This window comes from Mya arenaria, chromosome 17, assembly GCF_026914265.1.
Source record: "Mya arenaria isolate MELC-2E11 chromosome 17, ASM2691426v1".
NCBI lineage: Eukaryota > Metazoa > Mollusca > Bivalvia > Myida > Myidae > Mya > Mya arenaria.
The window spans coordinates 41088432-41113531 of NC_069138.1; the positions used below are offsets into that span (position 1 = coordinate 41088432).

At 36.8% G+C, this 25100-nt stretch overlaps 1 protein-coding gene across 5 annotated transcripts in view; it reads right to left on the bottom strand.

Annotated features, from left to right (window-relative positions):
- LOC128222744 (RNA-binding protein 33-like) overlaps positions 1 to 24647 on the bottom strand; it is a 30847-nt gene extending 6200 nt beyond the window's left edge. For 3 of the 5 annotated variants that reach the window (XM_052931853.1, XM_052931852.1, XM_052931851.1), the window contains exons 1-11: positions 24529 to 24647; positions 13510 to 14115; positions 11183 to 11267; positions 5935 to 6012; positions 5341 to 5368; positions 4811 to 4867; positions 4094 to 4480; positions 3642 to 3737; positions 3301 to 3366; positions 2754 to 2819; positions 2374 to 2457 (exon numbers count right to left, since the gene is read on the bottom strand). In XM_052931853.1, the coding sequence (XP_052787813.1) occupies positions 2374 to 2457; positions 2754 to 2819; positions 3301 to 3366; positions 3642 to 3737; positions 4094 to 4480; positions 4811 to 4867; positions 5341 to 5368; positions 5935 to 6012; positions 11183 to 11267; positions 13510 to 14115; positions 24529 to 24546 (1571 nt within the window). In that variant the 5' untranslated portion in view covers positions 24547 to 24647. Of the gene's footprint in view, positions 1 to 1670; positions 1794 to 2373; positions 2458 to 2753; positions 2820 to 3300; positions 3367 to 3641; positions 3738 to 4093; positions 4481 to 4810; positions 4868 to 5340; positions 5369 to 5934; positions 6013 to 11182; positions 11268 to 13509; positions 14116 to 24528 lie in introns of all 5 variants that reach the window. The other 2 variants (XM_052931850.1, XM_052931849.1) reach the window with 1 other exon arrangement.
- Positions 24648 to 25100: the final 453 nt, after the last annotated feature.

Below are 25100 nucleotides of genomic sequence, written 5' to 3' on the forward strand. Positions count from 1 at the left end.
ACATTTTTTTACTTGTAAGGGATGATTTCCTCTATTCTCAACCTCTTGCCATGCTTGGTTCGAATACATACCGCCCTGGGTAAGACTTGGCAAGGGCAATAAAGATAAAATCTTTGCACAACACCCCGAACAGAAACCTGTCTTGCCGGTTGTTCAAATGTAAACGGGGCAGAAGTGTGCACTGCTTGCCTAAATTGAAACCCCCGCTGTCCCTACAAGGTTACACAAACAATAGGTCACAATCTTTGAAAACCAGTATTTAATTTTCATTTCTAGTTTTTGAGGCATTAAGTAATGGCTAAAGGTTATAAATATGCAAGTACCAAAATAAAGGGCATAGTTAATGCATATTAAACAACTCTTAGCCTTTATCTATTTTAGTGTTCGGGATAATACTTTGTCTACTGGACCAGCTACTATCTAATTCTTCCAATTCACCTGATTAAAATCAATAGTAAGTGACTGCTGATTTTACCATATAAATGTACGACAGGTTTGAAAAAAATACTGCCACCCCATTGGACAAAATATAATTTCGAACACTAAATCAACTTGAGATTGTATTTTGTCATCTGTCCATGTTTCTTCTTAAATATATCGATTCCCCTGATTAGAATCAATACCGACTGACTGTTGATATACTGAAACAACTGTATGGCAGACTTGAAAAAAACTGCAATCCTATTAGACAAAATATAAGCTCGAACACTAAAGACAAATATCTTGCGCTGCTAAGTTGAGCCTTTCAGCGATGCTTGCCAACTGGTTTGGTGTTATTTCTATTCTGTTTATTTGCTAAGCCTGCCTGTGTCCCTAATACCTGACAAGAAACACAAAAATATCAGAAATAATTGTTATTAACTAATAACTAAGACACCTTCACCAAACAAAACAAAATAACAAACAATGAAATGTTAACGTAAAATAAGTGTTAAAACAAAGGCCCCATTTTCTCGAAACTTCTTAAGTCCCTTATAACAGGATAAAGCTAAGCTTGCGTTTTGTTTTTGTTTTCTATAATTTGCCTAATATTTACTTCTTTAAGATTTTTTTTTAACATTTAGATTGGATTTTTTTAACATTTAGATTGGAATTTTCTTTATCTTAAATCACAATAAACCATTTTTCATTCCTCAAAATCCAATAAAAGTAGCCTGTTATGCTAAGAATTTTAGAGAGGTTGGGGCCAGATGCCTGCCAATGTTATGTGTAGTGGATATTTTTTCAGTTTCACTACGCCTGCTTGCATCCTAAACATCTGAATCAAAACGGAAACAGTTACCTGAGTAATGTGGTGAGCCTCCACCAAATGAGCAACACATATATATATTTGTTAAGTTTCTAGTGCAAAAAACAACAAGGAAAGAAATCAGGGAGTTAATCCTGTTATGAGAGGTGAGGTTGGTGACGTGCATGCAAGAATTACTTGTGATGTAACAATGTTTCACACCAACACACGGATAAAATATATTTTCGCAAATTCCTGTCTTCGAATAGAATTGTAATGCAATCCTTATTGTGATTTGAAGTTATTTATGTTTGAATGAATGCGTTCAAAATTTGGCATACGATGATAAAAATTGACCAATTGTTTTACGGTAAAAAACTAATCAGATCTATGTTATGTTTCTATATGTGTGTGAAACACTGTGACGCTTTGTTGCCCTCACTTTGTTGGCATTATCATATCTGGGGGTGGTTGGGAGACTGGTGCTACTGGCGCTGCTGGTGCTGTCTGCTTTTTCTGCTTCATAAAAGCGTTAAACTGCGACCATAGCTGCTCCATATTTAGGCTGCAATGGTAAACCATGTAGTTTCACCGTTTGCTTGACAAGGCTGTGAAATGATAACCTGGTATAAGAGAGGTATCAGGTATTGCTTAAATAAAAAGTTCTATAATTACCAATATGTGTACTTGTAAGCGTGTGAGGAATATAATCGAAACTCGCTATGTCGAACTCTGTTTACTCGAAGTTCTCGTTTTCGAAAGTGATGAGTTAAGTAGGTCATGTTTTGGATTTCGGTTATATCGAATGTCGTTATCTCGAAATATTTCTCGATGTCTCAACGACATTGACATAGCAAGTTTTGATGGTAGTTTAACACACGGTAATTATTGGGGTATTTAATCAGGCTTCATCAGTTTTCATTATATGAGTTCATTCTGTTATTTATCATTTAGTGCTCTTTTTCACCTTCTTTTAAATTGATTCACGTGAACTAGAATTCCGCAAAAAAAAAATCAACGCAAAAATTGGCTCATTCCCACACAAAAAAAATAAATAAAAAAATGTCGAAACGGTCGATCTGTGAAAGTGCAACTCTAAATGCTTCTTAAAAACATATACAATTGTGCTGCAGGCACTCCCTTACTTATCCACAGCGGGCTCTGTCTGGCCAGTTGCATTTCCGGTAGTCTTGTCCTGTTGCTGCTGGGCAATCATAGCATTAAACTCTCTGAAAAACAAGTTCAGCATGCAGGAGAAATGATCGAATGCGTGAGAATACACTGCGCTAATACACGTAAGTGACGTACGTGACATTACGTCTGACCGAACGCGGAAACAGAAAACGAGAGGGAAGATGTGATAAGATGTTGTACGAAAACTTAAATATCACGTCCAATACATATTTGCATGACAGAACATAATAAATGAATGAACACAGTAAACGTCAATTACAGAGGCCAGTAAACTATTTTAAACATTCAGCAAGAGAGATCAATTTATAGCACAAAGAAGATAAAGTCTTACTGAAGATGTTGTTCATTTAAAGCATATCTTGTCGACGGCTGCGGTTCTGTTGCTTCTGTTGGCAGACTGTAACGATTTATGATTTATAGAAGTAAGGGCAGTAAGGTACTGGCTTGACAGCATGCATATGAACCAGTCATCTTAGGGTATTAACAACATAAATAGGAAACTAATCAAATCTACAAACTAATCATTTATCTTAAATGTGTATCAAAGGTACAGTGGGAACTAATGAAGTTATTACTGGGTATTTAGTAAATAAATTACTAGGACTAAGTATATGTGATTAAGTGTACGGTGAGAGCTCCATATCCACTAAAGTCTTTATAGTTGGAGCTTTAAACTCAGGCTCAGAAAATTAATTTTCTTAAATGTTTCAAATAATTTGATATACAGCGATTTCAAATTGTATTTCTTTTGTGAAAGCAATTTCACTACAAAATTAAACTACGCAGTTTTAAATCGTCTGTCTCGAGTTCTGGTTCAAGATTTTAGTGAATATGGGATGGGCCCTGCCGTCAAAAACAAATAGGAAGTGCATGATTACGGGTAATTCTGTTCCAAGGCGATGTTCTGCAGTAACTGTAACGTGGCTTCATGGTCGTTGTTCGCTCTACAAGACAATCACGTGGTGTCAAAATCAGACGACACAGTCTTACAACAAATATGAGTCAAACCGTTGGAATGCATATTTGCTTCATAAGAATATGTAGACTGAAAATCATGCCAAATGCAGTGCAAATTAGTTCAGAACAGACGGCAGGCAGCATAACAAATATTATATACACAAATTAAAACCAAACGTATCTGAAACAGATTATAACTGTCTTCGATGTTAAGTAAGGCCTCGTTTGTATTTCCTTCATGTTGAAAGAAGCTAGTTCTTACTGGGTCGCTGACATGTCGTTCGGGTTCTTAGAAGGCATTTGCTGCATCTTTAGCAGCAGGTCTTGTTGTTCATTCGGTCCGAGCTGAATACCGACCCTGGAGTGTAATGTCAGGTGAAAGATGTACATTTAGTGTTATATCGACCCTGGAGTGTATTGTCAGGTGAAAGATGTACATTTAGTGATAAACCATCCCTAGAGTGATAGGATACCTATTATTTTCATTCAACTATACGTTTACTAAGTCTAATTCCTTTCTCTTTTTATGATATATACGTAATTAAATAGTACGCACCCGTCCTCTAAGAAACTATGAATTTATGAACCATTCCCACGTAAAAATTAGCATTCATTGTATTGGTCCTTTAAAGATTTTTCATTGTTGCAAAACTTCAACCAGTTCCGAATAATGTACTTCCTTTAAATAGCCTCCGATAAACACGAAGTGCTTACATTTCAGCCGTAGGATTAATATAATTCGTCTCGGGATTGGCTGGAATCTCGTTTATGGTCGGTTTCACGGTTGTCGTCTGGTATTGCACCTTCGTCTGCTTTTGCATTTTCAACCATTGCTGGAATTTCTCCCATTGTTGCATATATTCATTCTGATGTTGGACCTTTTGTCCCTCTGTCAATTGGCCCTGTTGTTGCATTTCTAGTGTACTGTAACCTACTTCGTTGCTGACTGGTGTATCAGGTTTCATCTTATTCTTCGCGTTTTCATTGCCAAGCATTTGAAACAGTCTGCCTGTCATCATTGCGCTGGGGTCTTGTCCAGTTTTATAGAGCGTAACGAATGGCATTTTCGGACGTGCAGAAGGACTTTTCGCCTCAGGTTTACTGACAAGGAGTTTATTGGTTAGAAGGTTAAACATCTAGTTACTATGTTACAAACGTGTCATTCGATCAATGTGCACTAATTCTAAACAGAAACATTCCATGATGTCATTGATGATGCAATCGTATTCGGTTAATTGTGCGTTTCAAATCTCTACAAACATGCAATTTTACATAGCAAGCATATTGATGTTAAGTAACAGACATTTTATATATCTCTGTGTCCAAAATGGTGAAAGTCAGAGATCAAATTCAAAGATATCTGGTCATTAGATGCTAAAAGTTTAGTAAAGATTTCGACAAAGAGAGAGGGAAAGGGCAAAGGTAACATACACGATCCCTCGATGTCTTGCAGCATACTCTATAATCGGAATATTCGGCTCTGATGGTCTGCATTAGATATGGGAAGCGGTCATTGAAAATGTAATTTACCACATTTTATAGGAAATAAATGTACAAAACTTCATTAAAAAGAAAACGAGAAAGAAATATAAGACTGTACGGCACATGTCAATTTTCCTCAAATTTCTAAATCTACAGTTCTAAAAGAGATGTTTTGGAAACTAGCAAATGCTAAACTACTCCTTCTACAAAAAGGTCGAAAAAGTTAATGTCACAATTCATTATTGTATGTGTAATAATAAAATGTACAGTTGTACAGTTCCATGATACATACGGCTAAATACGTTAACGGACATGCGTGCTCACCAGTATAAAACATTACAACATTATGACCTGATCTTTATATCTATCATGTAAATATGATATACAGATATGCGAATATGACACATAATGGATGTAATATGTCAGGATAATATCATGGTTTATTAACCGTTAAACACATAAAACATAAACCGACTTACTTGGTTGTTGCTGGGGCAGGCGTCGAAGCTGTAAACACATATTATAAAGGTAATAGACGAAAGAATGGTGTGTATAGACAGGTTTTACAATAGCCATTGTCCTAAAATTTAAATGCTTAACAGAACAATTCGAAGAAGTCTATCTTTGACTGCGGATTTGTATATCTTATACAACCACATTGTTCAAAAGAAAAGCAATTATGACATTCACGTCTAATTTGTTCATTATAGTCAGAATAGTAATCGTCACACTGATTAACAAATGCAAATGCAAAAACCGTCTGAATGCGTATGCAAGCAATTTACGATTTTTATTGAAGATATTTTAGATATCAGTTAGGTCATTACCATTTAACTTTATGCTAACTGAAAATGTAAAATGTAAAGTTTGAAATGGTTGGTGCGTTTTACTATTTTATCGAAATTGATCTTACATAAACAGTTTTTTCTGTACACCATTTTGTTGGATAAATTCTACGCTCCGATATTCAATAAATATCTGACATTTCATTGATAAGGCTATCTTTTTTTGTTGAACTATGCAATGTTTTATGCGAGATAAGCATTGAGAAAGTTAAAATATAGTTTCCTTACCTGGCGGAGGCGTCTGTGTCCTTTGTGAGGCGAACATACCCTGGAGAGCCGAGGCCGGGAACCGGATAGAGTCCATTCCTAAAACAAGGGGAAGGTAGCTTTATATACAATAATACATGCTCATTATATACGGTAAATGTTTGTCTCCAAACAAACCGAATATGGGGTTTTAAGAATGTAACACAACAACCAGGAATAAACACAACACGTTTTAGACTTCGGGAAGTTTATTTCAGATATGTTATATCTCAAACCAGGATATAATTACAGTGTTCACATCTGGGACCTACATTACAGTGTTCACATCCGACAATAATTCCACAGTGTTCATATATGTTCATAGCAGTAGCAGTATTCCTTTCACTTTAACTTTGAACTCACTAGTGAAAGTACTATACCAGGGGCTGGATACAATAACCACCGTAGATTTCACTTATGTTTAGGATTCTTATCTTAATACTAAGTGAGATCTAAGGCGGTTAATGAAGACAGCCCCTGGTATAATTAATTAAGTAGTGTTTTGATTGGACTGTAAAAATAGCTGGATAATGTACTGATTGGAGTCATTGAGGCGTGTCTAAGGACAAGAATAAGAATGATATTGAATACAGTCCAAGGCCGCAAATAATATTACGAAATTACTCATGTCAAACCAAAATCTCAACACATTTTACCACATAAATTCTAATATGATTCAAAACCATTTTATGTTTTGACTTTTAAAAAACAACAACTCATTTTCTGTTGAAATGTGTTGATTAAAACCTAATTAAGTGCAAAAGATGTACTCGAGAAATTGTTTAAGCTCAATCACATTTTTGCTGTAGAATAATTTTCTTTGGTACCTAAACAAGTCAAGTCAAGTCAAGTTTATCAAGTAAATTGCATGACTATTTTAACAATAGTATGTAGATACCTATAAACATTTAGTTATTGTGCATATTTGCATGCATAAATTGGCATGTTTTGAACAATTTGTTATAATTTTTGCATAAAAGATTGCTATAAAATACTTTCACAGAAGAATTTGAAGTTGTAATACTGTCTTAGTAAAAAAGATCGAATTACATGTATATCATATGTCTTGCATAAGAAAACATGGTACTCATCTTCAACAATATCTTTATCGAAACAAAACGCACAAAGTCTATCATCACGTACAATTCCTAAATGTCGACCACTCTCTGTACCAAATTTGTGACTAGAACATCTGAATTTTGCAAAGCTTTTGCGTATAAAATAAAACTTATTGACTAACCCATACGAAGCCAAACCAAATTTAAACAAGGTTTCCCTTACCTCGGAGGCCCACGTTCGCCTCTCTATATCGTCTAGCACCGTTTTAACATACGATAACGATTCTTAGGATATCGATAATTCGACATGATAAGTAATTTGCACCAATACTTTATAAATCTGCATGTATAGTTTAGAAAAAGAGGTAAACGACCACATTCCACAAGAGCAACGTCATAATTGACAGAATAATTCACGCCTTAAAACCTTTTAAAATATTGATTTTGAACGCGTTCTACTAAAGGAGAATTTTTAATCCCCCATATTTCGGATCCATAAAGCAATACTGGTTTCACCATTGAATCAAATGTCTTTCAACATAGTTAAGATATCTAAATCTACAGTATAACCTTGGATACAATGAACTGATTTGGTCGCTTGCATAGCTCACGTATTTAAGGCTTTGGCCCATGACAACTTGGGTGTAAATATCAAGCGTATACACTTATGAAATAAAGCAACATTAATTTGCGTGACACACACGTATTTTAATTAACATATTAAATGATAGAATGCACATTTAATAAAAATGTAAAAACAGGCAGGATTTTAATATATTTTTTTATATGATGTTGTAGTGGGGTTGAGATTGAGGATGAGATTTGACTCAAGTATTTTTGTGATATTGGGGCTATGGTAGGTGTAAGTTTAATGATCTGTGCTATTGTTGAGTGAACCTGATTGGTGAGAAATACTTCATGTGGTTAAAATGTTCACAACTATTACAACAGTGTTCCATTCACTTTCACTTTCACTTTTAACTCAGTATTAAAAGTATTAGATCACATAAAACGTTCAGTGCCACTCGAAGAATCTGTGTTAGTGTCGAGTGTAACTGTTTGGTAAGAACTACTTCCTCTGGCCTCTATGTAATATATGGTGAACACACATCCGCCATCTCTGTAAAAGATATAGTTCTTCTAATATTCTGGTTACAAATGACTACAAATGACTACAAATAATAAATGAGTAATTCTAAGAGTACACGGCAAAGGCAGCATTTAACTAATGTACTAACCAACTATATTTACTAAAGCCTTGTTAAAACAAACCAACATCGCATGGAAAAGCTTTGTACATACCTTCTACTGGGCAGGCTGATTCAACGTTGGTAGGTAAACAAGCCGCCACTCTGAGTGAAATATATTAGCAGAGTAATTTTACAGGTCTTGGAACTATTTTACAGTTCAATTTTGTCCGTTTTTTTGTAAAAAAGGAATGAAAAATGGGCCTACTTTTCGCTGAAAACAAAACGTGACAGTAACTACCGAAACAGTAGACATTATTCTAATTTGGCCGTTAGGTAAACGACAGCGATATTTCTGTATTTTTGTTTATTCCAAAATGCAGCGAAATCTAGAACAGGGATGTTCAATAAACTTCAATATTTCGGTTTTAGCTTTAAAACCTTCAGTGTAACACTGTTGGCCTAATCCGGTCTTCGAAACTTTTTCCACATTTTTTCTTCACATTTATTCACAAAGGAAACTCAAAATGGTTTCCTCTTTGAAGTCAGTATCACCGTCATGTCCTGATGGATGTTTTTTTTTTCTTATGGCTGTATTGTGTTGAAAAGGTAATGTGTCCTATATCGGTCTAGTCTTAGTTTGCTCCTTTCTTGTGAACCTGCGGTTTTACAAATACAACGAAAACTTCAGGGATATGACGTTTAGCGCATGTAACGATAGCCGTGATTAAAGCCACAATGTCAAGGCTTAGCAGACACTGACGCGAAACCCACAATGTTATAACAGAGACAGACAACAAAAGCACATTCAAACTTCTCAGTCATTTTCTATCGAAAACAACCTCGTATGTATATGGACCGTTTACAATGTCAGAAAGCTTTACATTTAACTACGCTGCAAGTAGATCGCATATTTATTTAAAATAACAAGTTTAGTTAACTTTAATGTCTTTACTCAAAGGAAGCATAATCATTTAATTTAAGATAAACCACTAGAATTAATTAATGCTATTATTTAAAAGTTTTCAAACTTCTTCTAACGATGTAACGGGCATACATCCGAGGTTGTTTTCGATAAAAAGTGGACGAGGTGCTCCGAATGAACAAAAGCATTGAAATATCTGTACCGATAAGTCCACCTTGCGCCGGTCAGAGATACAGAGAGTTGACTGGGGTTATTGTAGTTTATTGGTACCTAACCTCACAGTAGTCCAAATATTGGGGTAACCGCATTGGGAAGATCATCGTAACAGAACTCCACTGGGGTTAATGTAGTTTATTGGTACCCTACCTCACACTTGTCCCAACATTGGGAGTTCACTGGGGTTAAAGTAAATCTTTGCTACCCAACCTCACACTTGATGTTATATAAAAAAAGCTGACTTTCTGAAGCAGTGTTTCATGTTAGTTTAACCTTGATACCTGTGCTTCTAAAAAGGATCTTGGTTGTTGTTTTTTATATCGGGGTTACCACTATTGTTGTTTTGCTTTATTAAGCCGTCAAACTGTAGACACATTGAGCGTCCGTGAACTTAAAGTGACACTCGTATTCAAAATCAATGCATACACATGCATAACAAACATCCATTTTGACTAATAAACATTTAAACATTTAACTACTTTCTGAATAATGCATTTATGGAAAATCTCAATTACTGCTAATAAGATTGTTACCGTGTTTTAAATAGCAGAACGCACAAAAATATTAAATGATTGGTGAATGCTAAAAGATTTACAGTGGTCTACTGTCGTCTCATAAGGTAGAAATAACGTGTTTTATGCACATTTCTTTCAAATTAAACTCGGTATCGTTCATAAGAATAATTGTTTTCGACATTTATTCATTTTTTTTAATATTTTACCAATATGACTAATTGTGGAAAATATTATTTGGGAGTAAGAGTGCATCTTTAAATTGAATTGATTGATTCAAGCTCAAAAGCAAGACTGCTATAGGCTGATGTGAATCGTCCCCCCAAGACTGCAGCGCGCATGCGTGTCCTGTTTGAGTGGTAACGACAACGTGCCGCTGTTGTGGCTCCTACTCAGAACCTCAAAGGTGAGAGACGGACATAGTTTCCACTTCACAACTCTCACCTCATTTTGTTAAGACTCATTTGAGTCATGTTGCAAAGAAAAAGAATCGTATTCACTTTTGTCAAACAATTAGATTTATCCTAAAGTTCCAAAACTTGGGAATAGTTCATGTGTTTCCGGTGCGGATGAAAAAATCCGACCGGAGGGCACGTACACGTCATCCGTACCATAAACACAAAAAAATCATGATTTAGACGTTTTCTTCAATACCTTATACCAAAACAAGGTGAACAGGTTTGAACATTAATAAAAAAACTGTTGAAAAAGAATTGCCTATATTATACAGTGTGTGTATCCCAAGTGATAAATTGCGTAATAAATGCTACGTCGGAAGGCAATATGTTGCTTCCAATAAAGTTTTTAAACAAAGATAACTTCACGATTTCTTCACCATTTTAAATGAAACATAGCGCAGTCTACACCGCTTACGGAGCCCCACCTTCGGTCTTTTACCAGAGTTTGATTGAAAGTATAGTTTCTTAAAACACTTCAAATAACGACCGTCTGACGGAGCACTGTCAAAACATTATTTTTGAAACAGGTTTGTCGAAGTGTTTGATGAAACTAATCACCTTATCAAACTTCGGTAATAAAACGAAGGCGGGTTTCTTTAAGCGGCATAGAATGCCCTTTGTTTTATTTAAAATGGTGTAGTAAAAGAAAAGTTATCTTAGATTTAAGCCTTCATTTTAAGCAAAATGTTGCCTTCCGACGTAGCATATATGACGTAATTTATCACGTGGTATACACACACTGTATAATCGTTGGTTATATGGTATACCGTCTGATGTGCTATTGTAAGCAGTGTTCAATGATGGCGTACTTATCACAAACAACTTCTAGTATTGTGGTTACACATCATGTTAGGTTATGAGGGCTAGTACTTACTGATGCAGACAGAGCAGATGTGTCCGCGCTGACAATAGCTGTCCCCAAGCCGGGCACAAATCTCAGTTTGACCACATCCGGGGACCTACAACAGGAAATGAATTGATAACGGGGTCGAGGACACAAAACCGTTTTGGAAAATCAATTTTAACTGGTTGTTTATTTGTGTTAAATGGCAATTTCAGATTGTATTGCCACTAAACTGATTGGTAAATACTTTTTGGATCTGTGAGTAGCTTCTGCTTATAAAGTGTAATCACATGAGTGTCTGGTTCATTCTTGAAGTGAAGTCATTCAAAGCAGGAACAAGATGGAACTTATGATTACAAAAGTCTCAGTTTTGGTTTAAAAAAAATCAAGAATGATTATCTGGCCATGGTGTGTTCCAAGTTAATGCATGATTGACTGGCCGTTGTTTGTTTCTTGTTTATGCATAATTATCTTGCCATGTTGTGTTTCACGTCAATGCATGATTATCTGGCCATGGTATGTTTCAAGTTTATGCATGATTATCTGGCCATGGTATGTTTCACGTTAATGCATGATTATCTGGCCATGGTGTGTTTCACGTCAATGCATGATTATCTGGCCATGGTATGTTTCACGTTTATGCATGATTATCTGGCCATGGTATGTTTCACGTTAATGCATGATTATCTGGCCATAGTATGTTCCAAGTTAATGCATGATTATCTGGCCATGGTGTGTTCCAAGTTAATGCATGATTATCTGGCCGTTGTTTGTTTCTTGTTTATGCATAATTTATCTTGCCATGTTGTGTTTCACGTCAATATAATAGTTATAATTTAGTCATGGTATATTTCACGTCAATGCATGATTATCTGGCCATTGTTTGTTTCTTGTTTATGCATAATTATCTTGCCATGTTGTGTTTCACGTCAATGCATGATTATCTGGCCATGGTATGTTTCACGTTTATGCATGATTATCTGGCCACGGTATGTTTCACGTTAATGCATGATTATCTGGCCATGGTGTGTTCCAAGTTAATGCATTATTATCTGGCAATGGTGTGTTCCAAGTTAATGCATGCTTATCTGGCCGTCGTTTATTTCTTGTTTATGCATAATTATCTTGCCATGTTGTGTTTCACGTCAATATAATAGTTATAATTTAGTCATGGTATATTTCACGTCAATGCATGATTATCTGGCCGTTGTTTGTTTCTTGTTTATGCATAATTATCTTGCCATGTTGTGTTTCACGTCAATGCATGGTTATCTGGCCGTTGTTTGTTTCTTGTTTATGAATAATCATCTTGCCATGTTGTTTTTCACGTCAATGCATGATTATCTGGCCATGGTATGTTTCACGTTTATGCATAATTATCTTGCCATGTTGTGTTTCACGTCAATGCATGATTATCTGGCCGTTGTTTGTTTCTTGTTTATGCATAATTGTCTTGCCATGTTGTGTTTCACGTCAATGCATGATTATCTGGCCATGGAATGTTTCACGTTTATGCATAATTATCTTGCCATGTTATGTTTCACGTCAATGCATGATTATCTGGCCGTTGTTTGTTTCTTGTTTATGCATAATTATCTTGCCATGTTGTGTTTCACGTCAATGCATGATTATCTGGCCATGGTATGTTTCACGTTTATTCATAATTATCTTGCCATGTTGTGTTTCACGTCAATGCATGATTATCTGGCCATTGTTTGTTTCTTGTTTATGAATGATTATCTTGCCATGTTGTGTTTCACGTCAATGCATGATTATCTGGCCATGGTATGTTTCACGTTTATGCATAATTATCTTGCCATGTTGTGTTTCACGTTTATGCATGATTATCTGGCCATGGTATGTTTCACGTTTATGCATGATTATCTGGCCATGGTATGTTTCACGTTTATGCATAATTATCTTGCCATGTTGTGTTTCACGTCAATGCATGATTATCTGGCCATGATATGTTTCACGTTTATGCATGATTATCTGGCCATGGTATGTTTCACGTTCATGCATGATTATCTGGCCATGGTATGTTTCACGTTTATGCATGATTATCTGGCCATGGTATGTTTCACGTTTATGCATGATTATCTGGCCATGGTATGTTTCACGTTTTTTTTCATTATTATCTGGCCATGGTATGTTTCACGTTTTTTCATGATTCTCTGGCCATGGTATGTTTCACGTTAATGCATGATTTTCTGGCCATGGTATGTTTCACGTTAATGCATGGTTTTCTGGCCATGGTATGTTTTGCATTAATTTATGATTATATTGCGTGGTATTTTTAACGCAAAATGCATGATTATCTGGTCATGGAATGTTCTAAGTAAATTAAGTATACTTACACATCCGATTTTCCTTTTCTTGGAAGGTAATTGACTCGGGCCAGGCTGTGTCTCGGGCTGAAATGAAGGCCGGTCTGGCTTGGATGTGGGGTTTGACTGCTCAGGCTTTAGTGTAGGATACGTCTGTTCCGGTTGAGATGGAGGGTACGTCTGTTCCGGTAGAGTTGGAGGGTATGTCTGTTCCGGTTGGGATGGAGGGTAAGTCTGCTCCGGCAAAGAGGGTGGGAAAGTCAGTTCCGGCAAAGAGGGTGGGTAAGTCAGTTCCGGCTGGGATGGAGGGTAAGTCAGATCCGGCTGGGATGGAGGGTAAGTCTGTTCCGGTAGGGATGGAGGGTAAGTCTGTCCCTGCTGGGTTGGGGGATAAGTCTGTTCCGGCTGGGTTGGGGGATAAGTCTGTTCCGGCTGGGCCGGCGTCTCGGACAAGGCTTCAGTCGGTGTTTCCCCTACATCCTGTATATTAGCCTCGACGGTGAAAGGGATGGGAGAGCCGCCTGGTGCACTTGACGGGGGAACTATTGGACCTTCCAGTGGGCTCGCTCCGAGATTTTGAGGAGGTCGGGGTGGCCGACTTACGCCGTTCACCGTCACAGCCAGTACTGCCAACACCTGGAAAAAAGACTTAGACATAAGAACTGTATTAAATAATCTTCGGGGATAATTCGTAGATATTGCAAATTAAAATTGTATTTTTAGGTTCCCTGAAAAGAACTATTTTGAGGTATTAAGATTCTAATGAAGGAAAACAAAAATTCAGGAGAAATTGGATGACATATTTCCCTTATCTAAAAAATTATTTATTTATGAAATATGGGGACAGTGCGTTTAACGTTTAAGATAAAGTCATCCTCGGAATGACCCGTTCGATTATGGTCTTTTTATGTTGCAAGTTATATGGTATTTTGATCACATTCGCTGTAAAAGCTTCCTGGTTTTAGTAAATTATAATAACCCTTGTATGGCAACTTTATGTTGCAAAACAGGTGTTTCTCGTTTGTTCTGTGTCAGCTTTGGTCGTAAAACAAACGACCACATTGATAGGCCACGATCTAAAAATATTTTGGATGTGTATTTCGGACATTTTTCAGCCGGACATGAGTGATTTTGACTTATCATTATTTCCCAATAATAAAATAACCATTGTTACTCTACTGGCCTCAAAAGGATAAGTTATGCGTATAAAAACCATAAAAACCTATTCAGTTGAGATTTAACTATGTGGTGCTTTTACCGTTAAACGTTTACGTGCATCATTGATTTATTTTATGTACAATTGTTTATTTGTTTGTGGCAGTTATTATGCGGTGTATATGTTTTCAATAAGTGCTATGAGACCATTGGAAACTAAGACCAAGTTTTGCAATAAAATGGGAGGAACAGCAATTATGGCTTTTTATGCAATCATTTATCACGATGAAAAATGCTCATAGCTCACAAGTATTAATACGCACCTTTCTGAAATTGTAGGCTTGATTCTATTTGAATAGGCTTTAGGGGAGGAGCACACAAAAACGGTTTTTGAATATACAAATGCTGATTATACTTGAATGAGAACCATTTCATCAACGAAACACTGAAGGTGAGCAGCGTTCAGCATTACCACTCGGCCTATGAAATAATGGTTTATGCATATTGGGTCTATTCTTCAACATCCGCGCCTGATTTATGTTGACGTGGTGGTGGCTGCTTCAAGGGAACTATGAGAGTGTTAATTGTTCTTGGATTGGGAGATTAATTGACCGAGTCAAACTATGACATTCACGAGGTGACGTTTTCGAGGATAATGTTAAGTGTTCTTGTCATAACCACGCCGTCTTTAATAAATTAGTTTCCTTACAATGGCGCTGTCGCTGAACAGCTTGCAAAATATTACATGAACGTGTGAGTGTACGTGGGGACCTCATTTTGGGTTCGACGGTATGTGAACATTGTACACGTCTATAATGGCAATAGTGTAATAGCCCTATGCAGATGATGTATGCGAGTACCATCGAGCTTACAAGAACGAGTTATGAAAACTTCACAAACTAACTGTAACCTTAACAACTATACGTATAGGAAACCATGCACGTTGTGTCTCGCAACTTCACTAATTTCATGGGCGGTCCCAGGATTTGAGGATAAAGGGGGCGTAACTAAGGGATGAATATTTTGACTTGCATCCCTTTCTCATAACCGAATTTTATATAATGTAAAATGAAGGCAGGGGTGTAAGGGGGTTGTCTCCCCCCACCCCCACCCCCGTATTTATTTTAACAATTTCGGTTCCGGAATGGATTTGGGCGTATTTTAATACTTTTCTTCGCGTATATTGAATAAAAAGATATTTTGGACGATTTAAGAGTAGGCGCTAGAGAATGTTTAAAGTCATTGGCGGGCCATTCTTTCTGAAGATCGGTAACTACAAGGACTAGGGCGATAGCCAACCATAAAAATCGGGCAGGGATTAAAGGCTAGTGAAAACACAGACGAACTAGCAATGCCACATCAACAGGGTCACATAAACAAAACCAACCAAACAAGGTCATATAAAAAGTCATACACCACATCCTAAAGACTTGATACATGTTTAGAATTTAACATTTGAATCAGACTTGTGACCAGGAGGAACTCAAAGCATTTAGTTATATATCATTGATTCATTAATGTATAAAATACTGTTTTTGCCCTGACTCCTATTTATTTTGCTGTTGATGGCTGTTGTTGGGTTTTGTTGCGTGAGGAGTGTGTGTGCAGTAGTGATATTAAATGTGAATGTGGTGTCCTACTAAGGTCGTGTTTGTTTAGCCCACGTGATCTCGATTCCCTCAACATTTTGCTTGTTGTCAATCCATTTTGTTTATATCATTCCGACTAGCGTCCCCTTCTCGCGGCAAATGCAAAGAAATAGCACATAACATGATTATTTTGCCTTGTTGCAGGTGAATGTGACCAAGACACAAAAAAGTGTTTAACATTAATTTATAATGAACATAAATACAGATAAGATTAGAGAAGCAATGATAATATGTCTCATATATTGCTCATTGAGTGGCATATCTTGGTCTGCTTTGTACAACAACAAAAACCCTTAAGAATTAAATTTAGAAGACGTGAAGTATTTGGTGATGACTGTTTTTTTTTACTTTATAAAATAAGCAAAACAAAAATATTTCGTTTTTGTTTCACATCCATTGAAATAATGATGTTAAAATTATAAATCCGTATTAAATGTCATTTCGATGTTTTAAAAGAGAAATTGTCATTGCCAGTGCATAACGGATAGACTGTTTAAATGTAAGTATACTGCACACGAAGCACAGTATATTTGATAGGAATGAAACTGCAGTATTAGTAAATACACCTATATTGCACATTATCTGTCTATTGTTATTATAGCAGTCATATTTCTAGGTTCTGTCAAAACACCATACATTTATCATTTACGGGATGTCACAGGGTGAGATTTATGACAGAAATATATATGGATGACAGCAATATTGTTGTAAGTATGTACCAGCACAGTGGTAGTTAATTTAAGGAATGAATTGCGGTTGCGGGGTTGATGTCAATATCGGGGTATGAACGCAATTGGGTTGGTCAATGTGTGTGGAGTCCGAAGGACTCCACGCGTACTTTGACCAACACAATTGCGTTCATATCCCCGATAATGACATCAACCCCGCAATTCATTCCTTATATTTACACCAATAGTTCATTATTTCATTCAAGAATTGTTAAAAAAATACTTCATTTCATTTAAGAAAACCTTTCAGTAATCCGGTCTTACATATTCTGTAAATAGAACGACCCGACTATAACCGGAAACGTTTTTTCAAATGACGTCACAATAACGCGGGAAAAGATCAACCTCTTGAAATCACTTTAAAACGTAAAATTAAAACACTTCTGGTATCGATATATTTAAAATATAATAAACTAACACTTTTAGAAATGTTGATCTATATTTTACGGGACCTGCAGACACAATACAACCAATAACAAGATCAATAGCTTTCATGTATATTGTTATGCAATGAATTACGATCCGAACATATCCGAAGATGTTGTGTTCATCGATTGATGAACGCAATTGCCGAAAGGCAGTTCATTTAAGGAATGGAAGTTGAGGTGTAAATATATAACGATAAAGCCTTCTTATATATCAAGATACGATGTAACCAATAGCAATTAAATGAAGACATAGTTTTTTTTACATTTATATGATTGGTCAAAACGTTTATACAGTGGACGGCACGTGAATCACAGGCTACACGTTATCCCTAGTCACCCCCTTCTTGACCAAAGTAAGTTAGTGGTCAACATAATATTTTGTCGAATGAGAAAGCAGTATTTCTCAAGTTTTCCAATATTTGTATAAGTACATCAGCAGTCAGCCGTTTTTGATTTTGATTAAGTGAAGCGGTAGATATAAACAGTGACTGTCCCAGTAAGTGTGTAGTTTACACAATAGTATACTGTTCGAACACTTGTTTTCATACAAAACAAACTACAGCCGAATAGAACTGCTTGAGCATAATACGATGTTATATCATCGTTCAAATATCTTATTAAATTGTTTGTGACACGTAATGCGTTCTTCTCGGTAAAAATGCACACAATCATTAACTGTATAACTGATAATATCTTGACCCCTCCCACGCCCAATGATTTGTCAACAACCTAACGTTGTCTTCACTATTTACCTGAAAAAAAAAACGACCAACGTCTTCAATCGAATCATACTGGACTCTGACAATTAGATAAGACTGAATACTCATGAAACAAACTCTAAAAAAATGTTGTGTTTTTTTTTTTTTATCCAATGAGTATCCGCAATCGTTTTGCTAACGCGCTCGACCTTTCAAATTTTCATTAAAAATGGCGGCGTAGTAATTTGGTTATGTTTTCATGCCCTGTTTAATGTTTAATTTAAAAATGATTTCGTGCATTAACTGTTATCATCTGGAACATAGATGCATTTATAAAAATTCATTGGTTAATGTTTATAAAAAATGCTATAAAACGAGTGTTTAACTGTTAATCAATATCGGAGAACGTTTATCCACAGACCAGAAATAGAATATTGACAGTTACGTTGTGCCATTTATTATGCACCTAACTCACAAGCATATTCTTAGTATTAAGGCTAATTTAAAAAGCAAATCTTGTTATGAATCTGTTAATTGGCGGTGTTCAAGAATAGTAAAATTGTAACATTAAAACATTATTATGTAAATCAGGTTTTACGTGAGTAACAGTGAGGAAAGGGAAGAGTAATTCCTATATTTACATGTGACGGCAACCTTGCCCTATTCACGTCAAAAACTGTCATTCTGTGTCACGGTGGTGCCTCAAACCTCACCCCACAAAGTAGCAAATGTCTCTCCTTATATTCAAATGACTTCGTTAATCCTCTCATCCTCAAAGTTCTCTGATTCAATCCGCCCTTTTTCTTTGCATTGCGTTTGTTTTGTTTTGTCTACAGAAACCAAGAGAAACTCTTTTAAATCATGACTTTAATGTGCAATTCAAATCTTATAAAATAATGATTCATAGCAAGTAACACCTGCACACAATTGTCGTTATTGTTTTCAATGTGGTCTGACACGCTTTAACAAGGAAATGTCTTTTGAGAGGCATTTGTGTTAAACTTATTAGTACCATTCTGGTTATATAGATTATAATATACACATATAATGACACGATACTTTCAAGGACAGGAGACTTGCGGCAAACAATGTCATAAAATCAAAACGTAGACCAGCACCCATTATACCTATTATGCACTTTTAATTCAGCAAACAGATGAAACATACCACTATGACATACAGGCCCAATGTGGAATCATATAACCATGACATTCAGACTCAATGTGGCATCATATCACCATGACATCCAGTCAATATGTGGCATCATATCACCATGCCATTCAGGCCCAATGTGGCATCATATCACCATAACATCCAGTCAAAATGTTGCATCATATCACCATGACATCAAGTCCCAATGTGGCATCAAATCACCATGACATTTAGGCCCAATGTGGCATAATATCACAATGACATCCATGCCCAATGTGGCATCATATCACCATGACATTCGAGCTTAATGTGGCATCATATCACCATGACATCCATGCCCAATGTGGCATCATATCACCATGAGATCAAGGCCCAATGTGGCATCATATCACCATGACATTTAGGCCCAATGTGGCATCATATCACCAAGACATCCAGTCAAAATGTGGCATCATATCACCATGACATTCAGGCCCAATGTGGCATCATTTCACCATGACATCAAGGCGCAAGGTGGCATCATATCACCATGACACCCAGGCACAATGTGACATCATATCACCATGACAGTCAGGCCCAATGTTGCATCCTATCACCATGACATCCAGGCATAATGTGGCATTATATCACCATGACAGTCAGGCCCAATGTGGCATCATATCACCATGACAGTCAGGCCCAATGTGGCATCATATCACCATGACAGTCAGGCCCAGTGTGGCATCATATCACCATGACAGTCAGGCCCAATGTGGTATCATATCACCATGACAGTCAGGCCCAATGTGGCATCATATCACCATGACATCCACGCCCAATGTCGCATCATATCACCATGCCATCCAGACCCAATGTGGCATCATATCTACATGACATTCAGGCCCAATGTGGCATCCTATCACCATGACAGTCAGGCCCAATGTGGCACCTTATCACCATGATATCCTGGCCCAATGTGGCACCATATCACCATGACATTCAGGCCCAATGTGGCATGCGTTCACCATGACAGTCAGGCCCAATGTAGCACCATATCACCATGATAGTCAGGCCCAATGTGGCATCATATCACCATGACACTCAGGTCCAATGTGGCATCACATCACCATGACACTCAGGTCCAATGTGGCATCACATCACCATGACACTTAGGTCCAATGTGGCATCATATCACCATGAGATCCATGCCCAATGTGGCATCATATCACCATGACACTCAGGCCCAATGTGGCATCATATCACCATGACACTCAGGTCCATTGTGGCATCATATCACCATGACTTCCAGGCCCAAAGTGCCATCATATCACCATGACAGTCAGGCCCAATGTGGCACCATATCACCATGATATCCTGGCCCAATGTGGCACCATATCACCATGACATTCAGGCCCAATGTGGCACCATATCACCATGATATCCTGGCCCAATGTGGCACCATATCACCATGACATTCAGGCCCAATGTGCGGCCACACATGTCATAAAGTCTGCCAGTAAGGAAAAGACTGGTACAGAAGTTATTATAATTTGAAATTTTGAGAACTATTTACTCCACGAGCGGGCGTAGAATGAAAAGTCCGTCATCAACAATCATTAGTTTGCGTAAGGGGCGTCACATGGGTAGCAGCGTAGCAAGACACTCTTCTTCTTTTTTTAAAAAAAAATGCGGGACACCCTTTTTCAAAAAGGGGTATTTAAAAAAATAACAATTCCGATAAAACTCCGAAAATAAGCAGAAAAAAAACACTCATCAATATTTATCCGAAGAAAGGGGAGGTAATAAGACATGCATGTAATAATGCATGCATAACATTTATCTTAGAAACAGGAGCTTAATTTTCTTCATGTGAAATTTCATTTGAAAAGGTAAAGTAAATGTTGTTACTTTCTCCAGTCTAAAACCTTCTGTTTGCAAAGCGCTACGCTCCGCCCACTTATCTACCTCATTAGCATTTAGAGAGTCAGTGGTCGAGTTAGGGATTCCGTCGGTATTTCCCACCATTTCTGTGTAATAAAGCATCGTGTGAACCTCGGGTTCTTATCAAACATTATCTGAGACTTTATCTTAGTTATACAGCCTATATGTTTTCTCTAATTATTTAATCCTTAAACTTTAAGTGTTGTATTAGTTCCTCAGATCTTTACAAATGTAATACTAGTAATAACAGCAATAAAAGTGACATGCAATTTCACTGAAAAAAAGTAGTGCAAAATGACGTCAGAACGTTATCTGTATCACGCAATTTTCAAATCAACGGAGCTTTGATTGATTTTTTTTTCTTTTTGTAGGATATTTTTGAACTGTAGCTATAAATAAAAAAGAGAATTTTAAAAGTCGTCTGAAGCTAATGTGTTGGCGCCAACAATAGAAATACAGCTATATATTTACAACAGACTGCTGTATTTCATATCTATAGCTATATATATGGTAACATCTAGTTGTGTTTTATATCAATGAACAGTTGTTAAAAAAACTCTTCCTTTTCCACAGTCAAATGTTGTTTTTTTGTATTTTATTTTAGCATAGAAAAATGAAAGTCACGCTTACATTAATCATCTGAATGAGATAAAAACAACAACAAATGTTGTGGCCGAAATCGATGAGCATGGTCCTTGGTTGACGAAGGTAAATGAGTTAACCATGCTTGGTTTAACTTTTACTCTGCCAGACATCTATCAGAATTCCTTCTCGATTTGACGTTGTGACACCTTTTTAGTTCGTCACGATTTTTAGTATATCTTGATACAACACAGGGGACGCTTTATTTCCATTTCCGGACGTTAGTTGGCCATTATTTATGGCGAAAAGGCTTTAATGCATTTATTTGTCAAAACTAGACATGTGAACACTGGGTCTTCTAGTTAAGAGTGTTTTATTCTGTTTTTAATCACTTTAGAGATAACATAACTCAAGTTCCTTCATTGTCATGTTTCATTGTGTGTATTTTAATCTAATCTTCATCTGACAAGTCATGTAAGCTTCAGTTTTGACAGCCTTGACTTATGCAATTTATTCGAATGAGACCAACATATATGTAATAGTGGCAAATATAACACCCATATTTATTGAGATGAGATTAGTCTAATGACTTAACGAGCAAGTGTCTAAACAACCTAGAACCAGCATAGCTGCGTTGTGCTAGATAACCGGGACGCTGGAATCATGTTTTGGCGTTCGAAACGTATACAACATTATAACTAAGAATACGATAAAAACGTCATTTTCAGGCATGTCTTTCCAAATGGCGGTATGATTGGAATATCAAATGGCACAGATTAATAGGCATTTATTGATAAGTAACGGGGTTCCTACATATCAACGGTCACTGGGGGTTAAGGCCGGTGTTAGAGCGCTAATCCTCAATGTTGGGGTTCCTACATATCAACGGTCACTGGGGTCTAAGGCCGGTTTTAGAGCGCTCATCCTCAATGTTGGGGTTCCCGCATATTAACAGTCACTGGGGACTAAGGCCGGTTTTCGAGCGCTCATCCTCAATGTTGGGGTTCCAGCATATGAACGGTCACTGGGGACTAAGGCAGGTTTTCGAGCGCTCATTCGCAGTGTTAGGGTTCCAACATATGAACGGTCACTGGGGGTTAAGGCCGATTTTCGAGCGCTCATTCGCAGTGTTGGGGTTCCCGCATATGAACGGTCACTGGGGGTTAAGGCCGGTTTTCGAGCGCTCATTCGCAGTGTTGGGGTTCCAATATATGAACGGTCACTGGCATTTGTCATTTGTCAATAGCATAAATAACAATATAATTATGATTGCAACCTGCATCAACTTGGAAGACGATAAAATATAAAGCATAAAACTATGAACTTGCAAGTACGTGTTATTGTTCATTTGGAGGTTTATAAGGAGTTGAACGTTTAAGCCTAGTACTCAACGACGAGATACAGTCACCACCTCCAAAAGACTGCATTGTCCAAGTAGTCTTGGGTAAGATTCCATGCATGAATGCTTTATCAGAGTATATACGAGTCTAGCATTCTAACATTGTTTAATATAACTGTATGTATTGCGTTTATATCAATAAAATAATGTATTGTCGAGCAAGGGCCAATTATCGTGGAGCGAATCAGAGCGAATTTGTGAGATCTAGGGGACGAATATCATCATTATGAGTTTTATATATAGCGCACGACACTTCAAGGAAAATACTTTTGTAAATTTAGAAGCTTGATATCCACATCCGCCCGTCCACGTATTTCGTGTTTTTATTGCTTATGATAAATTATGCTTCTTTATAAACTCCAAGAATATACGCGTTCCAAATCCCTGGCCTTCAACAAGGAAATGCATATTGTTTTGTCTCAGGTAATGCATGCGTATCATTATTGTATATGGCTGTAGACCATACATCATCTTCCCATATTAGTCCAACTGCATTATATTGAGCAGTTAAATAGACAGGAGCATGTGTCTTCACATAAAGACGAGATTTACAGGTGCATGGCCGCCTGTAAGTGTCAGAAGTATATACTTCGATTGTCAAACTGATACTATTACCATAATTACATTAATAAAACAAACTGTTTTACCACATGAATTGTGTGCATTATTATTTCAGTGATTTTATTTGATAGTGTAGGAACAAGGAAATAGCAAACACAACATCATGCAAATCTAGTCTCGAACAGGAACTTTACAATCAGTAATGCGCAAAACAACTAAGCTATACGTCTTGAAACATATTAATGACTTTGGTTAGGCAACTCGACTTAGGCCTGTTTTTATACTGTTCCATGTATGAGGGTGTTTCCTTTGATTTTGCCTATATTTAAACTTCCTATATCGGAACAGTAACTAGTGAGCGGGGCTTAACCGTTCAATTATTTGCGTGCTATTCACTCATACCGCACGCTGGTTAATGAACGTTGTCCTTGAACTCATGGTATACAACAGTGTTGTCACCCACTCACTTTCTCGTCACTCGCGCTGTAACGTTTGTGTATAATTGCAATATCTGCGGCTGTGTGTGCATTTACTATCACCTTAGCCTAGATTGTGTTCACAGACATTTGTAAAACAGACTTTAGGCAATAATGTGTCCACTAGAATCTGGATTTAATAAAAAAAAGAAAGAAAGAATATCCACTTTAAAATACAACCTACGTCGTGTGCGGTAATCTCAAGAAAGGATTCGAATAATAAATGCAGACCAAAAAATACGTACAGCAATCGACAATAACATACAAAACAACAACAAACAAACAAACAAATTTTACTCACCGTGCAAATGTATTTCATTTTCCCTGCGGATAAATACAACTACACGTTCAGTCACCGAGTAATCCAACTAGCCTGTCATGTTACGTTAACGTTCAGAACGTTATATACGTGTGACGTCAGGGATAAGTAAGCTGTTGTAACGCTGCCTGTGACAGCAAGAGAACTAGGCACTGTTATAATAAATGATTCAAAAACATAAACGTTTATTCTCTTCAAAACAATTATAGAAAGAACACATCAGGGTTGCTTAGAAGCAAATTGTATGATTTTGTTTGGAAGTGTAAAAAATGTTCGTACTGAACAAAATTATATTTTTTTTTATTTTATTTTTTTATTATGATTATTTATGCAGGCACTTTATGCCTCATGGATCTACGCCTTTTTGGTTTATTATAAATAAAACTTGAAAACTTGAAACTTTTATAGATTAAAAATGTACATATACACATAACTTGCCCTTTTCACTTGAGCTGTCGTAAATAACATTCTTTTATTCAAGTATCTCAGATGATCCTAGCATTGCTAATAGGAGTTGAAATAAAGGAAGATAATTATGTTAGTGTTGTGAAGGT